Consider the following 19715-nt stretch of genomic DNA (forward strand, 5'->3'; position numbering starts at 1 on the left):
TCAATGGGCACGAGGCTGAAACACCCAAAACGCACGGCTGTGTGCGTCGAGATATTTCTCAATGAACACAGCCAGCACCCTCAGGAGCTGACTGTGCATGCCTCACACCCACACAGAATCTTATTGCAGAGTAGTAATTTACACACTGCCTCGGCAAACGCGAGATCCGAGCCACTATAGATTCTGTATTGCAATGCTGACTTAAATCTACGCGCTGCCTCAACAAACGCAAATTCCCAGTCACAGAATCTTTATTGCAGAGTAGACCCGTAAACTACGCGCTGCCTTGGCAAACGCGAGAACCGAGCTACTATAGATTCTGTATTGCAATGTAGTGGGACAATTCTTATTTTTGGGTTACAAACAATACCGGCGAGAGTGATTCATGTTCCTCGCTCCCGATGCTGAGCACATCCACTTCCTCAGAAGCAGATAGCTCTAGCATCGGGCACTCGTCACGGGCAGAAGAAGCCGCATCGCCGGCTTCTGCGTCGTGAGCGAGCGTTATAGAATCTGCGGATGATGAACGAGAAAGTGCCTCGGCAGTCTCGTTCTCATCCACAAGATCCTTCTGCGATCCCCACGATCTCAGCCGCCGCGCCGCCTCAACGGACGCGGGACCCGAACCGCGGGGATCGCGAGCCTGGCCATTATCAGAAAAAATAGCCAAGCGGAAGAGCAGCACTCTAATCGGGAGTGCTTCACAGTGTTCACAGGCAGCCCCCTCGAGAGCTGCCTGTGCGTGCTGCGCTCCTAAACAGTGTACACACAACTGATGCGTGTCCCCACCCGTGAGAAATCTAGGGCAGGGGTGCACACACTTGTGTATCTTTCACTTGCCATAATATAGAGGATTTCAACAGACAAACAACACCAAATAAGGCAGACAGTTTCACAGAGAATGCTTGCTGAAGAGCAAAAGCTAACGTGTGTGTGTACCGGCGTCACTTTTATGCATCCGGTTATGCCGTCACATGTTACGTCATGACGCAACACCAATCAGGATTGGATTAGTTTCATTCATACTTCAGAGGCGCACGCTAAGGGAGCGTCCCCAAAGAGTCGTTTTCAACGACGCAGTTCGAGTTCCCTAACGAAAGGGAACTGCACATTTCTTGTCTATTCCACCCACTGCCACTTATACCAACGACGGAAATAAGCGCAGTTACAATAGCTTAATATGTGGGAGAGCGTTGCTGTTGAGAGTGATGATATTGTATTGCAATATGAAGCACTTCAAAGTCAATACCAAATCAAAACTAGTTAGCAAATTATTTGTAATTGAAAAGGTTTAATGACAAAATATGGTTATGGTTACACTTAAAATAGTTACAAAATAGATGATGATAACTTATACCATTAATCTTACCCAGCATATATGTAAAATGTTACCAGAGAGAGAGAGAGACCCAAGAAAGGGACCAAGAGCAAAAGAGAGCAAGAGCACAAAAAGAGACAGAGCAACAGTTACAATCTTCTTTTATCCTTTCCTGGCCATGTAACTTTGTAATCCCGCACTCGATCGGCCCAAAAATAGGCATCCAACCAGCGGGGAAACTACGTGTTACTGTCTAAAACTTTAAATCAAATACATTTTCTCATGTGTATTCTCTCGTTATTTCATCTAACTCCATAAGTGAAAAAGTTTTAATGATATCCATGCATCATTAAATGTGAGCGAATGTTTGACACTTCTTTTTAACTCTTTAATGAAAACAATGTTAGAGTCCGTTAGGATCAAATCAAATGTAACAATTTATTATGTCAGGTAAATGTATCATGCCAATTTCATAATCAGTTCAAAGATAATCAATACAAAACATCAAATGCTCTGGAATAAAGAGAAGAGATGCGAACCCGACATTAGGAAATACATGATGCTGAGAGTCGGGCTGATCTGAGGTAAAGAATTGCGCTGATCCTCTAGTTGCATTCCATTACACAGAACCTCTTTCACATGGAAACATCTGCTAACAATGGTAATTTACATACAGAGGTTACACCTTTTGGGGGGGGTGAGACCATTTGTCTAGAGACCACCTTCCTTTGTGTGCCAGTTATCTCTAAACTCTTAAAAATCTTATTACTAGGGCTGTCAGTTAAACGCATTATTAACGGCGTTAACGCAAACCCATTTTAACGGCGTCAATATTTTTATCGCGCGATTAACGCCTAGCAAACTTTGTAGTTTTTTTTTTCACATGCTTTTGCAACAACTAGTAACGTTAGTAAAACTACAACACCACCGGATCTATCTAGACCGGAAACAAAACAACAGGCACGCCGCACACACTTGTTTGGGCTTGCGAGCCGGCCAAAGAGTGGACGAGAAGCCGCGTCTAGGACAACTTGTATCACACATCGGACGCACACTTTCTCAGTTCATGGCCAGCAATAAAAACGCCGAATGGCGCCGCCGGTGTGGTGTACACTCAGAGAATAATGTGTTCGAATTTTAAATACGAGGCGCTGTGCTTCGCTTCTCGTCCAGTGTGCGACCCCCTTTAACGTTACGTTTTGAGTGGATGAATGATGAGCGCGAGACGCCGAAATGGATGCCAATAAGATTCTGAATGGAAAGTTTAATTTGAAAAAAGTGGCCAAATGGTTCAATTGACAATACCAAAGTGATCTGTGTGTTTTGTCGTTGTGAATTGAGCTATCATCGCAGCACTGCGTTGAAGCCAAATACCACTTGATGGCCACGCACACACACAGCTGATGCGAATTCTCCTCCCCCTCGTCAATATCAGGACCTCGTCAGTATTTCTTTCACCCTTTTATTGATGGACAGTGTTACATTGTGTGAGAAATGATTTGCTCCAAGTGAGAATGTTAGTGTGAAATTGAACACTACAGTATATGCCAATGTTGTTTTCAATAAAAAGCATTTGCACAAAGCAAGCCGATCCACTTTTCCATGTTGATAAGAGCATTAAAATGAGAAAAAAATAATGGGACAAAAAGAAATCAAGAGACATTTAGAATAGATAAAAATGTGCGATTAATTGCGATTAATCACGAGTAAACTATGACGTTAATGCGATTAATCGCGATTAAATATTTTAATCGTTCGACAGCACCACTTATTACCTTTTGTTTTACTTACCGTATTTTCCGGACTATAAGTCACACTTTTTTTCATAGTCACACTGCGACTTATAGTCAGGTGCGACTTCTATATCAAAATGAATTCATACTGACTGACATGAACCAAGAGAAAACATTACCGTCTACAGCCGCGAGAGTACAGATGCTGCTCCTGTAGCCTACCCCTGAAAAAAATTAACTGAAAAACTGTTAACTGAAACATTAACCTAAAGACAGCTGAGAAAGCCTGAACACAAACAAAATGCCCCCCAAAAGAAAAAAAAATCTCTTGATTTTGGTGCTGATGGGGTGGTGACACGTTCATGTAACGTGAGGGTGGTGCTGCCAATAACGCATCTAAAAGCTGTCACAAAGAACCGGCAAAAGTAATGATTATGAATGTCAAATATAGCTAGGAGACATTTCAATTGTCTATTAATAAACAATTTTTTTCTTTGTCAAAGATGAAGTTGACGATGCTGACTCGCGATCTTCGCAGTAGTGAACATGCCTGAGAGAAATGCACTTCATGCGGATTACATAAGCAGAGAACAGTCTGTTTTCTTTCGTTTTGAATTGTTCTGTTTGAAAGTAGACATTTCAAGCTTTCTATAGATATTTTTCTCAGGTCTGTGAGGCAAGTAGACTCCTTTATACGCTAAGTTTCGGTTCATTTATGAGAGGAGCTCCAGTTGACGCGCCGGCGCCTCCGTGTCGTGATTATCTATTGTCTTCTATATTTACTTCTTATTCACAAGTTTGCACATACATGAAATCAGATGTAGTATTTTAAGCGTATTTGCAGGGTTTCCCATATGTTCATTAATTTGTGGCGGCCCGCCACAATATCGATGCGGCCGCCACGGATTGATTTTCAGTTTTTTTTACTATTTAATATGGGTAAAGTTGTATTTTATTGTAGATCTGCGCGCAGCTTGCTCCCTTCTCTCCCTCTCTCACAAACTGACAAACGGAGGAGGAGCAGCGAATAGCCCCTCCTCTTCGAGCACGATCTGAAATCAAAACACGAGTGTCCAAAGAAGAAGAAGCATGCGTTGGAGGACGGATTGTTTCCGGTGCTCGAAGATTCCAGAATCAATCCGGAGTTGAATGGTTAGTAATAAACACTTTTGCACAACATAACTCTGAGAAGTTAGTCTATGTAGTTGTCGCGTTTCCATTACAGAATGAGATTCTCGCAACATTTTGATAAAAAACTATTGTGAAATGACGGCCGTTTCTTAACCAATGTTATGCGACTAAAACGTCATTTTTTCCATCTCGCGATCAGTCATTCCAAAAATCATGGCAACGGACGCTGGTAGGTTTATATCACAGCCACCGCCCTAGACATTATTATTATTAATATTAATGTAAAGATACGTAAGTTAGGCCTAATCGTGTTAATTAATGACAAGGAAAGACCCTTATACTGTGAGCGGCACATATGAGGTATTTTCTCGCTCATTTCTGCTCCGAGGTCTTGATTGTGGCATTTCTTACTGGTTTAGAATCCAGTAACGTTATTTTCCTCTAATTATTTTGTCTTTTATGAATTAAAGAAGTCTTGTAATCTGTTCAAACACACCGCGCTTTCTAAGTCAGTTGACTGTAAATGTGCAAAAACTGTTTCCATTGCAGTTTTGCAAAATATTTCCACCTCACGCGAGCGTAAAACCTTTTTTTGCAATAAATGGGAGTCTTTTTTGCGAAATTGACGTGTTTCCATTGAGCTTAATTTTCAATTTGCGCGATTTGAAGGGTAATGGAAACGCATTAGCAAGCATTAAGGAGCCTAGCTAATAATTAGCTATGTTTACATGAGAATAACAGTTACAGCATGTAAGTTATACATAATGTTAACACGCTGTAATCTGTTAATATCGACTGCCCTTACTACATAACGTTAATGTTTAAGTATTTAATCATAACGCCGACTGTTTGCTCCCTCAATCCAGATGAATATTGAAAAATATTTTAAACGATTTAAAAAGGCTCGTCCAGAGGAGCAAATACAGTCTGGACCAGAGGTAATAGCAAAGCAGAGAAACACATGTGGAAGATCATTATTCCGACCTTTGTGATAAGCTATTCGGTTTATTTATTTTGAATATTTCCAGGCTTTAATCAGCGCTGCTGAAGCAGCAAAAGAGGCGCAGGGAACGTTAGCTGTAGAGAGAGATGTAGGAGAGGAGGACTGCAGCCAACATGCTGCTGCTGTGGGTGAGCCAGGTAGGGCTGAAGCAACAGGTGAGGTTAACAGCAAACACAGGGAGGTGTAGAAGCAGGGCAGGTCAGAAAAGCAGATTTTTGTGGCTAAAGATGCCTCAATTTAAGAGTTGGCTGTACCTCACACAGCATGGTAAATTTTATATCTGCATAATTTGTGTAATCATGAAACAATAATAAAAAATAATATTTTTATTTCATTATTTTATAATTTTTTAATTCTTTGACTGCTGTGTTTTTTTTTTTATTTTTTTTTAGGAATGTTTTGTCGACTATGCAGACAACACAAGCCTGCGCCTAAGAAAGGCCGCGCAAATAGGGCTTTTGTTGAGGTTGGAGCCGTTATATACAGAAAAGATTACTTGGAACGTCACATCATTATGGAGCTCCACCAGGACAGCATCAGATGCCAGGCATCTCTTGCCTCTGGTAGGTTCCAATTTCAAAAACAAGTATAAACTTTTAGTTTTCAAATAGTTTTATAATAATTTTGTCACAGGCATCTCAGTCATAAACTCGTTTGAGCCCACTATTGTTTTGGAGCATGAGGCAGTCATTGGTGGGTTCAAGTGCCTTTACTGGCTCGTAAAAAATGAACTAGCCCACCACACAAATTATCCAAAACTTTTGAGCCTTGCTGAGCTTCTAGGGTGCGACTACTTCAGGAAATTAAAGGTAAAGGTCACCTAGGCATTACTTAAGATTACATTTAATCTTTACATTAATAAATAAAAATTACAGTCCTTTTTTCCCTTTTCCCAATGTCAAGATTGACAGGAGGAATGACTATAGGTCTCATCGTATCATTGACGACATGCTTGAGGTCTTAGCAGAGGTCATAGAGGAGCCAATTCTCACCAAGATTAAATCATCACAGGGAATTAGCCTGGAAGTTGATGAGACTACAGATGTGTCAGTCGGCAGGCAACTTGACTTGCATGTCCGGTATGGGAACATTTATTTTGTTTGATGTAAATCCCATAAATTCTGGGTGCTGTTAATGAACTGTGAATTCTACTTGCCTATGCTTTCTCTCAGATCCATAGATAAAGAGGGACATGTGTTTAATCACTTCCTGGACTTGGTCCCTATTGCTGATGGCAAAGCAGACACTATTGTCGCAGCTGTCAAGAATGTTATCTTGAAGAAAGGCCTCCCAAGAGAAAGACTATATGGACTCGGGACTGACGGGGCAGCCGTTATGACAGGTAATTATTTGATGCTCATGTAAGATTGTTTTATTTTTTGTATCCCATGATTTTCGCTAAATTATTTTATTTATATTCAGGTCGTGTGAATGGAGTTGCAAAGCAACTTAAAGACAGTTTTCCAAAGATTGTGTCTGTAGCTTGTGCTGCCCACAGATTGGCCCTTGCCTGCAAGGACTCATCAAATGATGTAAGGTACATGGCCACTTTCAGGGACCACCTCCAAGAACTTCATTTATATTTTAGAAACAGTGCAAATCGTACTGCAACACTCAAAGCAGCATCCGCCACCCTGGGTGTCAGTGATTTGAAAATAAAGGTAATAGTAATTTGATACCATTGTAGTTATCTTCTGTCAATTAACCCTCTGGGGACCAAGCTGTTTTTGGGGCCCTTGAGATGTTCTGACATGCTCTGACATTTGTGCTTTTTTCAGTTATTTATAAACATGTTAATGGCAAAGGTGTAAATTCACTCTATATAGCACAAACAGGCCTACCATAATATGCGAGCAACATGTATGTAGATGTTTGTATTTTTAAGAGAATAATGTTTATGCGTGGTTATTTAAAAAAATAAAAATGAAAGTTGCTGAAATAAGACCACAAAACTCATACAAAATATGTGCCCACAAGACTTTTGACTAATGGATGTTGTCCCTTTCAGTTCTAGCTTCAAAATTATGTGAAAATAGTCTTGCTTTATCGTTCACAAAAAAAAATACATTGATTTAAATGGTGTAAAACAGGTTTTGCTTGGAAAGCCAATATGCGAGGGGGAGGAGTAGTTTACACCTTAGTCCCACCCACTCTGCATAATGACTCTGCATAATTAGCCATTCATTCAGGTGTGACACTGACTGAGCCACAATGCAAGGACAAAATATATATTTTGAAGAAGACTTATATTGACCATTTAAGATTTTGCTTACATCTATCTTGTAAATATGTTTTGCTATTTTATTAAAAAGGTTACTATTACAACAATAATTACAATTTCAGCAATATTTCTGCAAAAAAGTACTCTTTCTTTGTAAAAAAAAAAAAAGAAGAGATTATAGGCCTACATTTTATCATATGTATTCATTAGTTTGAATATAGCCAACATTGGAACATCTTAGTCTATGACTTTATTTTTGACAAAATAGTATTTTATATATATGAGCAGAAAAGCTTATTTGATGTGACAGTATATTCTACAGTAAAAACTGTACCCAAATCTAGTCAACAAAATGTTGTCTTTCATACTTCGCCTGACTGTAACGCAGTAACTGTAACTGTAAAAGCAGTTTATTCTTTCACACACAGACGCGCGATTCATATTTAGGCTAAACACTCTTTACAAATATGTACCCTTCATTCATCTCACAGAAACGCGATTCATATTTAGGCTAAACAGTCTTTACAAATATGTACCCTTCATTCATCTCACAGAAACGCGATTCATATTATAGAAACGCGATTCATCTTTTTGTTTACATAAGCCTACAACGTTATTCCATAACGTTATTCCACATTAACACTTGAGAAAGGATAACTTAGCCTACCTCACTCCTCAGCGGGATCTGCTCCTCATATCAGCACGGAAAATTTTCTCCATAAGGTAGGCTATATTATGCCTCTTTGTTTACAGCTGATGTGGGGGCGTTTCACAGACTGAAATGGTTCTCAGAATTTGCGTTTGAATAGCACGCGCTCTCCGGGGCGTGGTCAAATTACTTTTGAATGGCTCGTAATGAGCTCGACTGGAGTCGCTCTCTTTTTATACAGATTACAGAAGCTGATAATATTTGTTTTTTATATAAATTACTTCATTTAAAAGCTGCGATCTCAAGCTTTATGCCCGTGGGTCTGTTTGCCTGTTTGACTGAATTTTCGCGGAGTTATAGATAATTTTCGAACGCGTTTCAAATGGGAGTTTACTGACAGAGAGAAGGCAGAAATAGCATCATGTTAGTTTTTCTTTATTTGTCAAAAAGCAAAACACTTTATTTGTATTGTGAGTATACAGAAAAAAAATAGAAACTGAACAGGATCGATTGATGTATTACACGAAAATGAAAGATCAAAATTAACAGAGCATTTTGTGTTTATTTTTCATTGCTAAAAAAAAAAACGAGCAAAACGCGCGGGCGCGTTTTTGGTCCCCAGAGGGTTAATAACCAATAATCAGTCTTAAATTGCAACGTTTCCAGGAAGTGAAGGACACACGCTGGCTCTCTCAGCACAAAGCCATCGAGACCCTACAGAGGAACCTGAGCGCAGTCCTTGGAGCATTGGCAGAGGTGAGAAGATGTCCAGGGGCAAAGGGCCTTTACACATTCTGTGCTACATACAGATTTGTGGCAGCAGTTTACCTCCAAGCTGATGTTTTACCGCACCTCGCATGCCTGTCCAAAGTCTTTCAAAAAGCACATGTCAACTTTCTACATATCAAGGAGCAGGTATGTTTTTTTTTAAATCAGTTTAATTTGATATATTGAAATGAGGGTTGTTTGCAGGTCTACTAAACAGCAGCTACTCTTTTTTTTTTAAATGTAGGTTCCTGTCACAATTCAGACTCTCAGGAGCATCAAAGAGGCTGGACTGACTCCACTGCCTGGATCATTCCTGTCTCGCCTTCATCAGGACCTCGATGATCCACAAGGACTTGGAGCCTTCAATATACAGCATGAGGAGAAGAGGAAAAGGAGAGGGCAAGATGTCCACGAAGTGTCGAGGGAGGAGCTGTGGGCCAGATTCCAGCGAGAGGTAAATGCCTTAAAACTAATGAATTTTCCTTTTCCTCTTCTAAATGGTCCTCTATGGCCTGGCCCTTAAAGGATTAGTTCACCTCAAAATAAAAAAAAATCCTAAACATTTACTCTATGAGTGGATATGAGTGGAAGAGAAATTACGTTTTTGTAGGAAAACATTTCTGGATGACCCTTTGAAACTGCATCGATTTGGACTTCTACAATTTGGTTGCCATTTAAGCCCATTCTGTGGAGAAACATCCAGAAATGCTTTCCTAAAAAAACGTAATTTCTGACATGGATATTGGGATGGCATTGGGGTGAGTAAATGTTTAGGAAATTCATTTTGAGGTGAACTAATCCTTTAATGACTGTAGTTAAGGTGGGTGTAGGCTCTTCCTAAAAAAATGCTGATGTCTGTTCAATGTCTGTTCATTGTAGGTCATCCACCCTTACATCACTGGCCTGGAAACACACCTGGACAGACGGTTCCATGATCTGGACATCCTTGGGGCCTTCAGTGTTTTGGGACTGCTTGGTAGAGCTACTCCAGAAGATGATATAATAAAGATCTCTCAGCTGCAGACTCTTGCCAGGAAATTTTGCTCTGTCCTTAGGTGAAAACAGACCTCAGAAATCAGTTGCAAGGAGAACACCTGGCTGCGTGTTTGAGGATCTCAATCAATGGACCCTGTCCTGAGGCCTTCCCTTATGATAGGGCATTGGAGTATTTTTTCAAAAAGCCGTGAAAAATTTAATGTCCAAACAAAGGGTGCAAGATTTGTAGCTAGTCTGTGGAGCAGTCAGCGTAGCAATGTCTGTTAAGTTATCTGACTCTGTTTTGTCAATTAAATATGTGCGTGTCAATAAAAATGACAATCCCCCTCCCCATGCAGACACCACACCACCACAGATCAAATCTAATTCTGTGGGAAACACTGATTTGGCATGCTGTCCGGGGGAGGGCTCCGAGCTCAGAATTTGGCCCGAACCCAGAGTACTCCCCCTTTTTACTGGGATAGAAACCAGCCGAGAGTGAGGTGATGGGGTGGTGGAGGGATGCTGTGAAACTTGACATGAGACAGAGGTGAGGAAAGGCTTTATTTATACCGGCTTCCTCTTGTGCTGATTGGTTGATTACCTGAACGTGCTCCTCCCGAACTTTGTTACATAAAACTTCATTTTATTAAATCCAGGCAATTGGTTGATGAAACATTGATTAAAATTAAGATACAATTAATACAAAACGAAATTCACTTTAAAGACAGGCTTTGTGCTTTCTGTTTGAGGTCTCTGTAAAAGTTTTAAAGCAGTCTTTTAGTGCCGCTTTCAGCCGGTTTCATGTATATCGACTGAATCGGTCATTACTATTTGTATTTTGCTAATAAGAATTTTATTTAGCAAGTATTAGTAATATTCGTCATAGATTTTACTCAGCACGTTCACTCCATGCGCTCGTGTGGTGATTAGCACGAGCGACGAGCCGGATCACATTCATCGAAGAGAAGGTGAACCAGATAGCGCTCCGGGTGACCAGAAAACCCGGAGTTCCTCTGGCAACGAAGGACAGACCGTCGAAACAGATAGCGCTCCAGGTGACCGGAAAAGCCTGGAGTTCCTCTGTTGTATCGCGGGAGAGTAAGACAGCTGCTCGTGTGAGCCGAAGCCACGACATCATCATATTGTGGGACACGTCGCATTCTGGAAAACATCAGGCCTGCAAAGGCCATGGCGAAGGCGTTTCAACACATGACAGAGACGATTTCGAAAACAATAGCTGCCAAACTCGATCCCCTAGCTGAGATTGTACATGCTCACTCCCAGGAATTGGAGAACTGTAAAACGCGGCTAGATGAGGCCGAGCGAAGAATCGTTGTGGCGGAGGAATTAGCGGATAGCATGCATGCAGGCCCGCATTTCAGCTCTGGAAAACCAAATCGTGTCGCTTACCGAGCACGCTGATGATCTGGAGTACAGAGGACGGCAAAAAAATATACATATTGTTGGCTTACCAGAAGGTGCAGAGGGCTTTAATGCGGTGACTTTACTTAAAAAATGGATTCCGGAGTTTCTTCAGTTGCAGACCGAGGGAGGCTATGTCAAGATCGAAAGGGCTCATCGCACCCTAGCACCCAGGCCAGGAGTCAAGGAGAGACCACGACCGCTGGTGGTGCGTATGCATCATTTCGGAGACAGACAGAGGATTCTTGATGCAAGTAGAAAGTTGTCCACGCATGACAACCTGCGGTTTGAGAACAATAAAATCTCCTTCTTTCAAGATTTCTCCGCTTTGGTGATCAGAAAGCGTAAGGAATTTGACTCGGTCAAACGCCGCTTGCAGGAGATCGGAGCCCGCTATGCAATGTTATATCCAGCTAAGCTGCGAGTAACGATGGGGAATACCACCAAGATCTTCGCCACGCCGGCAGCGGTCTCGGAATTTATAGCGGAGACTGTTCATTTTGATCGAGCCGTGGTTGCTGTCAGTTCACCCTCGGATAGGCCTGTGGTGGGTGAAGGAATCTTTCAGTGCGGTGAAATGAATCTTTCGTTGCGGTGCGTGTCGCCGAAGCATTGACATGAATGTGTTTCTTTCTCCTTTTTTCTGTTTTGCGTCTAGTATATTTTCTTTCTTTTGCTGGACGGTGCGGACGATGTGATTACGCAAGTTTACCTCTTGAGTGGGTTTTTTGTTTTTGTGATTGAAAGATTTTTATTCCGTGTTGTTCGGAATGTGTTGGTTTTTTTGGGGGGTAAAGAGTTCCCTTTATGAGTAGGGAAAGTGCCTCTTCCTTTCTTATTTCTTTTTATTTTTTTATTCAATTGTTCTATTGGCCAGAAATGTTTGTACTTCTTCCTTTTGTACAATGCAAAACAAAAAACAAAATTATGCAAAAATTTTAGTGCAGGAGATCTATTTATTTAATTTATTATTACCATTTCATTTTTTATGCTTTTTTTTTCATTATATTAAAATAAATGTATAGATGGTTATTAATAATTTAAGAATTTCTACATGGAATGTAAGACATGTAAACATGTAAAATTAAAATTCGGAAGGTTTTTGACTGTCTAAGTAAGGAGCGTGTTGATCTGGCCCAAATGTGTGCAGGAGACACATTTGAATGACAAGGAACATGCTAGTCTCAGACATAGATGGATTGGTCAAATTTATTTTTCTTCCTTTACAACGAGTAGTAGGGGGGTAGCTATCGTTGTTAATAGAAATCTACCCCTTAAGATTATAAATAGCACTAAGGATAAACGAGGCTGTTACGTTATTGTTAGAGGGCTACTGTATGGAGAGGAGATAACTTTTTTAAATATATACTGCACTGTAAAAAAAAAAATCCTAATTTTACAGAGAATAACTCTAAATTTTTTTGAGTATTTTTCTGTTCTTTTAAATTATATTCAAAACTCTGTAAAATTACAAACAATATCTGTACATTAATTAATTGACTGTTAATTTAAGGATTATATCATTAATTACAAATTACAGTAATTCTCATTTTTTTCACAGGACAATTACTGTATTATTTATACAGTATTTATTTTTTATTTTTTTATTACATACAAAGTTGTGTAAAATTACAATAAAATTGTGTAATTAAATATGTAGCTCATTATATTAAAGGTTTATATCCATACTAACAATTTAACATATTTCCTTGTCATTTTAAAGTAAATGTTATTAGTTTTACATTTAAAGATGCATTAAGCAAGATTCTGAGTTTTTGCAGAACTATGCCACCTCTGGCGGCAAGTGAAACTGCAGCCAGAGATGTGCACGCTCATGGACCACACGCACACGCACGCTTGCACGAGCACGAGCTGTTCATAACCAAAGGAGCATCAGCCGCAAATCTTTTGTTTACAATCATAATGTCTTCAGAGGTAATAAAGTTATAAATCTGCAAGTCATTTTAAATATGTGAAAGGAAAGGCAATTGAGTAAATTACACACTTATGTGTGAGGGAAAAACGGGGGTAGTAGAAAACTTCATTTTTTATTTCCATCTATCTCCATGTTGAACTGTGTTATGTGTTTACTGTATCCACTTATGATTGTATTATTATGGAAACACGTTCATGAACAATATAAGTTGTTACTTTGTAAAAGCTCAAAGCACAGTCGGTCAAAAAAGTACACTCAATTGTCTCAAGGTAATAAACAATTAAATGGCACTATGACGTTACCATAAAAGCCAAACATGGCTAATCCGCCGAAGATTTGCGGGGGTTTAGCCTGTTTTTTAAATCATGGCTGAACCAGGTCCAGACCCAGTAAAGTTAGCCTCTCAAGAAACGATGGTAGTACTTAAAACATATTCTGGTTGTACATTTATCTAGCTTACGCTAAAGCATTACACATTTTACGCATCGTCATTTATTGTCAAATATATGCCGTATCAGACATTAGAGAATGGAATATATCTTACCGTTTTATCAAGAAAAAAGCCAACTGAGCATCCCGTTTGAGCCCTAGAGCAGACCGGAGATCTCTCCATTTATTGAAAGCCTTCCCTATGTTTACTCTCGTCTTATTCCGACGCCTGTCTGAGTCCAATTTTGCCCTTTTGGTTGCACTGGAGACAAGTTTTCTTTTTTTTATCTTGCGTGGAGTTTGCGTTGGTGTTTGAAATGAACTACAAGCCGGTCTCTTACAATCCATCTTCTACGGAGAATGCCGGCGAATACACAAACCTGCCAGACATAGCCAGGTGAGCGTGCCGTGAACGCGCATGACGTCACGCCCAGTCTAAAATTCCGGCCCGAATCCCTCTTATTTATTTTACTTTACAGGATTATAGAGACAATCGCAGTGATCAGAGAAGGGCTCATTCAGCCCATCAGGCAATTGTTTAAGCATAAAAACGGGTATTTTTAACATGAAAAGTTGCTTAATGCACCTTTAAGTGTATTTTTACATTTAAACTCTGTAATTCTGGATACAAATTTAATGCAAGCAAACTGCACAATTATTGTTAAATTGAGCTTGCTGGTCTGACAGCAGGCCAACGGTTCATGGTGGAACATAAGGTGCATTTAAGTCCTCCTGGGAAGTTTGTATTCATGAGGTTTTACTATTTATTTTTTTATGTTTTAAATTAATTTATGAAGCCACTATCATTACATAATTATATTGCTATATTATAATGCTCATATTTTGTGCAGGCATTAGCTTACTTCATTGTAAATAGAAAAGCCTGACAATGTCACTGCTAAAGTATAAGTATTGTGGTATTCCTCAATGTTTCGCACTGACACATCCCTAACTCTTCAAGATCTGGGTTAAAGAAAATTCTGAGCTTCCTACTCATATTTTCATCATTTCATGTGCGTTCAACTTGTAAATACGATCTTTATGACATGACTTGAATGCACCAATAGCTCTAGCTTAGGGACAATCCACACAAATACTCTTAAATTACATTACATACTGTCGCAGCGAGAAGTTCTTTGTCCTGTATCAACGCTAAAGGCCTAACCACTGCAGTCAACACCTTGGAGTATCCATGCTGTTAAATAAAAGTCTGTAGACAAGGGTTAGGGTTAGGGTTAACCTTAACCCTTAATTTCTAACCCAGACCCAGTTTCACATTACTGGTGTGCATCTTGAGACAAAACAATGGCACTGACATATTTTAAGATTTAGTCAGTGCAAGTTGCTTTCAGGTAAAACAGCTGAAATGTGCATTTTAGTCTGGGACTACAGGCTTAAGCCTTGCCAGTGAAACCCGGGGTATATGTTGCAACTTGTATAGAATTATGCCAATGTTAGCAAAGTGTTGTGTTGGACAGAGGATTAACCCTAAACCAACAGGTTGTGTAACAGTGCCACACAGGGTGAAAAGCAAGACATTATCAGGCATAAGAGTGTTTCTAAAGGAAAGGTCAATAATTTGTTAAAGTGCAAAAGGGTCATTATGGGTCACATGGATGTAACTAATGTCACCCAGAGTATACCAATCAATTAGTTTTTCATATGTCTATACAGAATTTTACATGAATACATATGCAGTGTTTGCTCTGTTTAATATGAAATCTGTTTGCTCTGTTAAATTGCTGTTTAGTACAGCAGTGGTAAATATATGTTGTTATATATGTTGTCATATATATATATATATATATATATATATATATATATATATATATCATTTTTAATCATACACTGCAATGAAAACACCATTTAACCAATTGAATAAATATAACAGCCAGCCTACAAATACAGCTAAATAAATAGCACGTGTATATTTTTTCCTATTCTTTCTTTTAAAACATGTCATATTTTCTTGTAGCTGCAATGTTACCACACTATTGGCTGTCTCTCCGAGTTGTTTTGAGCATGATTGGTTATTCAGACTGTCATCCAGGAATCTGGCCAATGACAACTATGCGCGCCTTTTACTGGTCATGTTTGAATACGTGTGTTGGAGTGAGTGAGTGAGTGTGTTTGTGTGCTGCTGCTTGGGATCTGTGGCTTTGAACGTTATAGGCTACTGTTTAAAACATGGATTTTACATCTGACTGCTACATTTTTATTTTGAGCGAGTTGCGGGATGTAAATGAAGAACAAACAAGGAATATATATGGACAACGCATTTTAACAACGTGTAACGGACATATGGCAATCTGTGGAAGGTAAATAACTTTTTATTTTATAAAAACAATTCTGCTAACTTACATCAAAATATAGTGTGTTAAATGGATAATCTAAACGCGATTAGAGCAATATCGATATTAGTACATGTTTCAATGTATTAGGCTAATGTTATGTGTTGCTAGCATGTGTATTGTCAGCTAACATAGGTAAAAAAAAATAAAAAAAAACCTCAGCATAGGAGCTTTACAATGACTGAGAACATTGTCTATTTAGACAGAGAGGAACTCGAACCACACCCTTTGACTCTAGAAGAATATGCAAAGTTGCAAACTAGGCTTTTGAATAGTTGTTGATCGCGGGATATAAGTTAACGTGCTAGGCCGCCGCCTAACGTTACCGATCAGTCATCATAATATGTTTTGAGTAACGTTATATGAGTTGGTGAGTAAAATTTTGCAAGCTTTCGCAAATGTCTCTGTTAGTAAAATGCTAATATACAAATAGCTAATATTGCCTTGTATGTGTGTGTTTCCCTCATGATCCAGGGATTTTGGGGAATTTATATGATCCAGCCACATGATCTTCAGATGCGGTGAGTATTGTTATATTAAAATAAACGTGAAATAGAGGCAGAACATGTAAAGTCTGCTCAAAGGCACACTGGTTCAAACCCTCCAGACAATATTTTACCTATCCTCTTGAGTTTACAGGCCTAGCTGACCCAAAAATAAATGTCCTTTCAAAATGGAAGTATTTTCAAACCTGTATGACTTCTGTGAAACACAAGAATATTGGGAATAAAACAACATTGGAACCCATTGTATGGGAAAACAAAACAAAGTGGCTTTCTCAAGATATCTTAATTAAGGTTATACAAAATAAATTCATACAGTTTTGGAACAACTTGGAGTAAATAATGAGAGAACTCTATTTTTTGGATGAGCTGTTCTTTTTAGGACGTGTTCCCAGGGTCCTTTGATAGATTAACCTTGGTTTTTATTATAGTAAAAGTTTATAAACCATGTTTTTATGGTGGATTGATTACAATACTTTGTTACCATTTAGTTAGTGTAGCAAAACCATGGTTAATGTTAGTAAGGGTTTTCCAGATTTATGTAACACTTAAGGAACATGTTAAAAAAGGGTCTTATGTCACCCAGATCAATAGTCTGTTAACACACAGGTAATAATTAACACACTTTTTAAAAAATATATTTTTTAGATCAAGCCTTGGAACAATGTTTACGGAGCAGAACAGGCACCAACAGAGAAACAAGCCCATCACTAGTAAGTATCCACTGCAGTATATAAAACAAACAAAAAAATCTCTCTTTTTTCTCCCTTGTGCCATCCCAGATGTATATCTGACTTTCTTTCCACAGAGATTTTTTGACAAATTATCCATTATTGTAAGCCGATATAGCCTAATGCAAGTGCATGCTCCAGAAACTACACACAGCCTACAAACAGCTGCGGTGTTGTTCACACAGGAAGTTTTCTGCACTTATCATATGAGCTTTACAATGCTCTTGGATTATTGTCAGGATGTGTGTTTGGACTTTTTCGACCTTCAGCATTTTGTTGTCTATTCACTTGCATTATTCGACACACGAACACAAGAGATGGATAATTTTTCTAAAAGTCTAGTTTATTTTTTCTAAAATTTGTGTTCATCTGAAGAAAGAAAATCATATACCTTTCGGACGGCATAAGGGAGAGTATATGAGGGGAGAATCCCCTTCCACAAATGCGTTAGCAAAGGGTACATGCGATGGTAAATTAACTGAAGTAATTTTATCTTGTAGTAATTTTATTTTATATTTATGGTAATGTGACCTAGGATGGCAAGTCCCAGTGATTCATTTTAAAACTAGATATGGTGGAAGAATTCAATTTAACAGAATAATTTGAGTTGTTTGTTTGGGTTTGCTATATTACACACATTTTCATCATACATTTCATATAAAGTTCCATAGGTAAAACTATTAATAGATACGTTAAATGTAACTACCTGCAGGGTTCAAAGAAAAGACGTCAAGAACACACAAACTTAGGAACTTTACACAACAACGATGTACTAAAAACAGAAAAGTTTTTTCTTTGTACAGATGACAACGTTATTAAAACGATTCCCGTTCACACAGATCGGCGAAAACGTCTAAATCGCTGTTTTATCCATGCCACAAAGTAACTGGTGATGTCACTCTGTAAAGAAAGACCACGCCTGTGCACATTCGCATTCACACACACATGCCTATAGACTAAACACATAATACGCATATGCATGCCTTTACCGTTTTCACAGATTCACATTTCAGTAGTTTAGACCGAGACCATTTTAGTTGGAAACTGAGTCGTGTAAACGGCCCCTTACTAAGCATATATTAAAAACCCCAGGGCATAGGGATGCTCACTTTTGATTGGAATTTGCCCACTGTCATGCAGATTTTAGCTCAAACCCTAATTAAACTGACCTGAACCAGCTAATCAAGATCCTCAGGATAACCAGAAACATCCAGGCAGGAGTTTGGAGCTACACTCTGCAGGACACTGGCCCTCCAGGAGTTCGGCACACATGAACTGAAGGGATAGTTCACAGTCAGGCAAACAAGAAAATTCTCCCAAATAATTTACTCACCCTCATGTTGTTCCAAACCTTTATGCATTTTTTGGTTGCCAACATTCTTCAAAAATATCTAATTTTAATGCTTGACAAAAGAGAGACATTTCAGGTTTGAAAAGAATTTTCATTTTTGGGTGAACTATCTCAAGTACTTTAATAATCTCACACAATGAGAATATACCTTTTTTTTAAAAACACATATCATATATTTAATTTCCTGGAGAATGAGAGAAAGACCCTCATCATTACCCATATCACAGCAGTCTGAAAACACCTCCATTTAATACAAATATTGTTGGTTTTATTTTGTAATACAAATTGGCATTTTTAGGCGTTTACCTTGCAATGATACCTCTGGAAAAGAATGTCCATTGTTGTGAATCTACATGTTCCTTCTTTTGGTGATGCACATTTTTCAATCGGACATAAGTTTTAGATACCAGACAAATCAGAAGACAAACAGACAATTTTAATAAAAATGTATTAAGCTTGTTTAAAGGAAACAAAAATAATTTTAATCATTTTGAGAGAATCATAGTGTGTCCTTTTTTTCTTCTTCCCAGATGCACCAAGCTGATTACTGGCCGTTTGCTGGAGTGCTGGTTATTTGCTGTATCTGTCACTTCTGGGGGGTATTCCAGAAAGCAGGTTATGTGACATACCCGGGTAAGTTTAAGGGTAAGTTAGTGGATAACCTCAACTTTCGGTTCCAAAAACGGAGGTAACTTTCTGGGTATGTATGTAACCATAGGAACTTACTCTCTGAAGATAACCTGCTCGGTAGCAGGTTATGTTCCAGGGTTAGTTTGTTTCAGAAGGTTACTGAGCATGGCGTGCCCTTTTGAAGACGATCCAGTGGATGTGGAAGCACAGATAATACGAAATCTTTTCCGCCGTGAGAGGGTGATACGACCACGTATCAATGTGTTTTCGTATCCAAATGAATATTTGCGGGAGCGTTACCGTTTTTCAAAAGAATCGTTAATTTATTAAACGAAGATAATGGAGTTAAATATTTAACTCCATTTATTTAACTTTTTTTGCGACGGTGAGTTTTTTGTATACAATAGTCGATGCAGAGCATGTGGGAAAGGCAACTGTGTGTAGGGCTGTTCGTACAGTATGCATTGCACTCAAACGGTTCCTACACACTTTTGTGCAGTTCCCTGGCCATAAACCACTGAGGGTCATTAAAGAGGAATTCCACAGAGTGGCGGGTTTGTC

General features: G+C 38.9%; 2 protein-coding genes and 1 long non-coding RNA gene across 9 annotated transcripts in view; all 3 read left to right on the plus strand.

Annotated features, from left to right (window-relative positions):
• The window catches only part of LOC309479874 (uncharacterized protein), a 169144-nt gene that overhangs the window by 98286 nt on the left and 51143 nt on the right, over window positions 1-19715 (plus strand). The window lies entirely within an intron of this gene.
• On the plus strand, window positions 5409-9884 carry LOC309479978 (zinc finger protein 862-like). Its single transcript, XM_082144298.1, has 9 exons — window positions 5409-5452; window positions 5578-5748; window positions 5819-5994; window positions 6089-6264; window positions 6358-6527; window positions 6608-6846; window positions 8722-8970; window positions 9068-9277; window positions 9703-9884. The coding sequence occupies exons 1-9, from the start codon at window positions 5413-5415 to the stop codon at window positions 9880-9882; spliced, it is 1611 nt and encodes a 536-aa protein (XP_082000424.1). The 5' UTR covers window positions 5409-5412; the 3' UTR covers window positions 9883-9884.
• On the plus strand, window positions 13591-18998 carry LOC309480545. The gene is made up of 3 exons (XR_014199680.1): window positions 13591-16460; window positions 17091-18625; window positions 18715-18998. It is a non-coding gene; the product is annotated as an uncharacterized lncRNA (long non-coding RNA).

This window comes from Leuciscus leuciscus (assembly GCF_965113295.1).
Source record: "Leuciscus leuciscus genome assembly, chromosome: 1".
Taxonomy (NCBI): Eukaryota; Metazoa; Chordata; class Actinopteri; order Cypriniformes; family Leuciscidae; genus Leuciscus; species Leuciscus leuciscus.

Coding starts and splice junctions, on each gene's coding strand:
- LOC309479978 (XM_082144298.1), top strand. CDS start 5,413: ATGCCTCAATTTAAGAGTTGGCTGTACCTCACACAGCATG. Junction 6,528..6,607: donor CGGGGCAGCCGTTATGACAG/GTAATTATTTGA, acceptor ATTTATATTCAG/GTCGTGTGAATGGAGTTGCA. Junction 8,971..9,067: donor TTCTACATATCAAGGAGCAG/GTATGTTTTTTT, acceptor TTTTAAATGTAG/GTTCCTGTCACAATTCAGAC.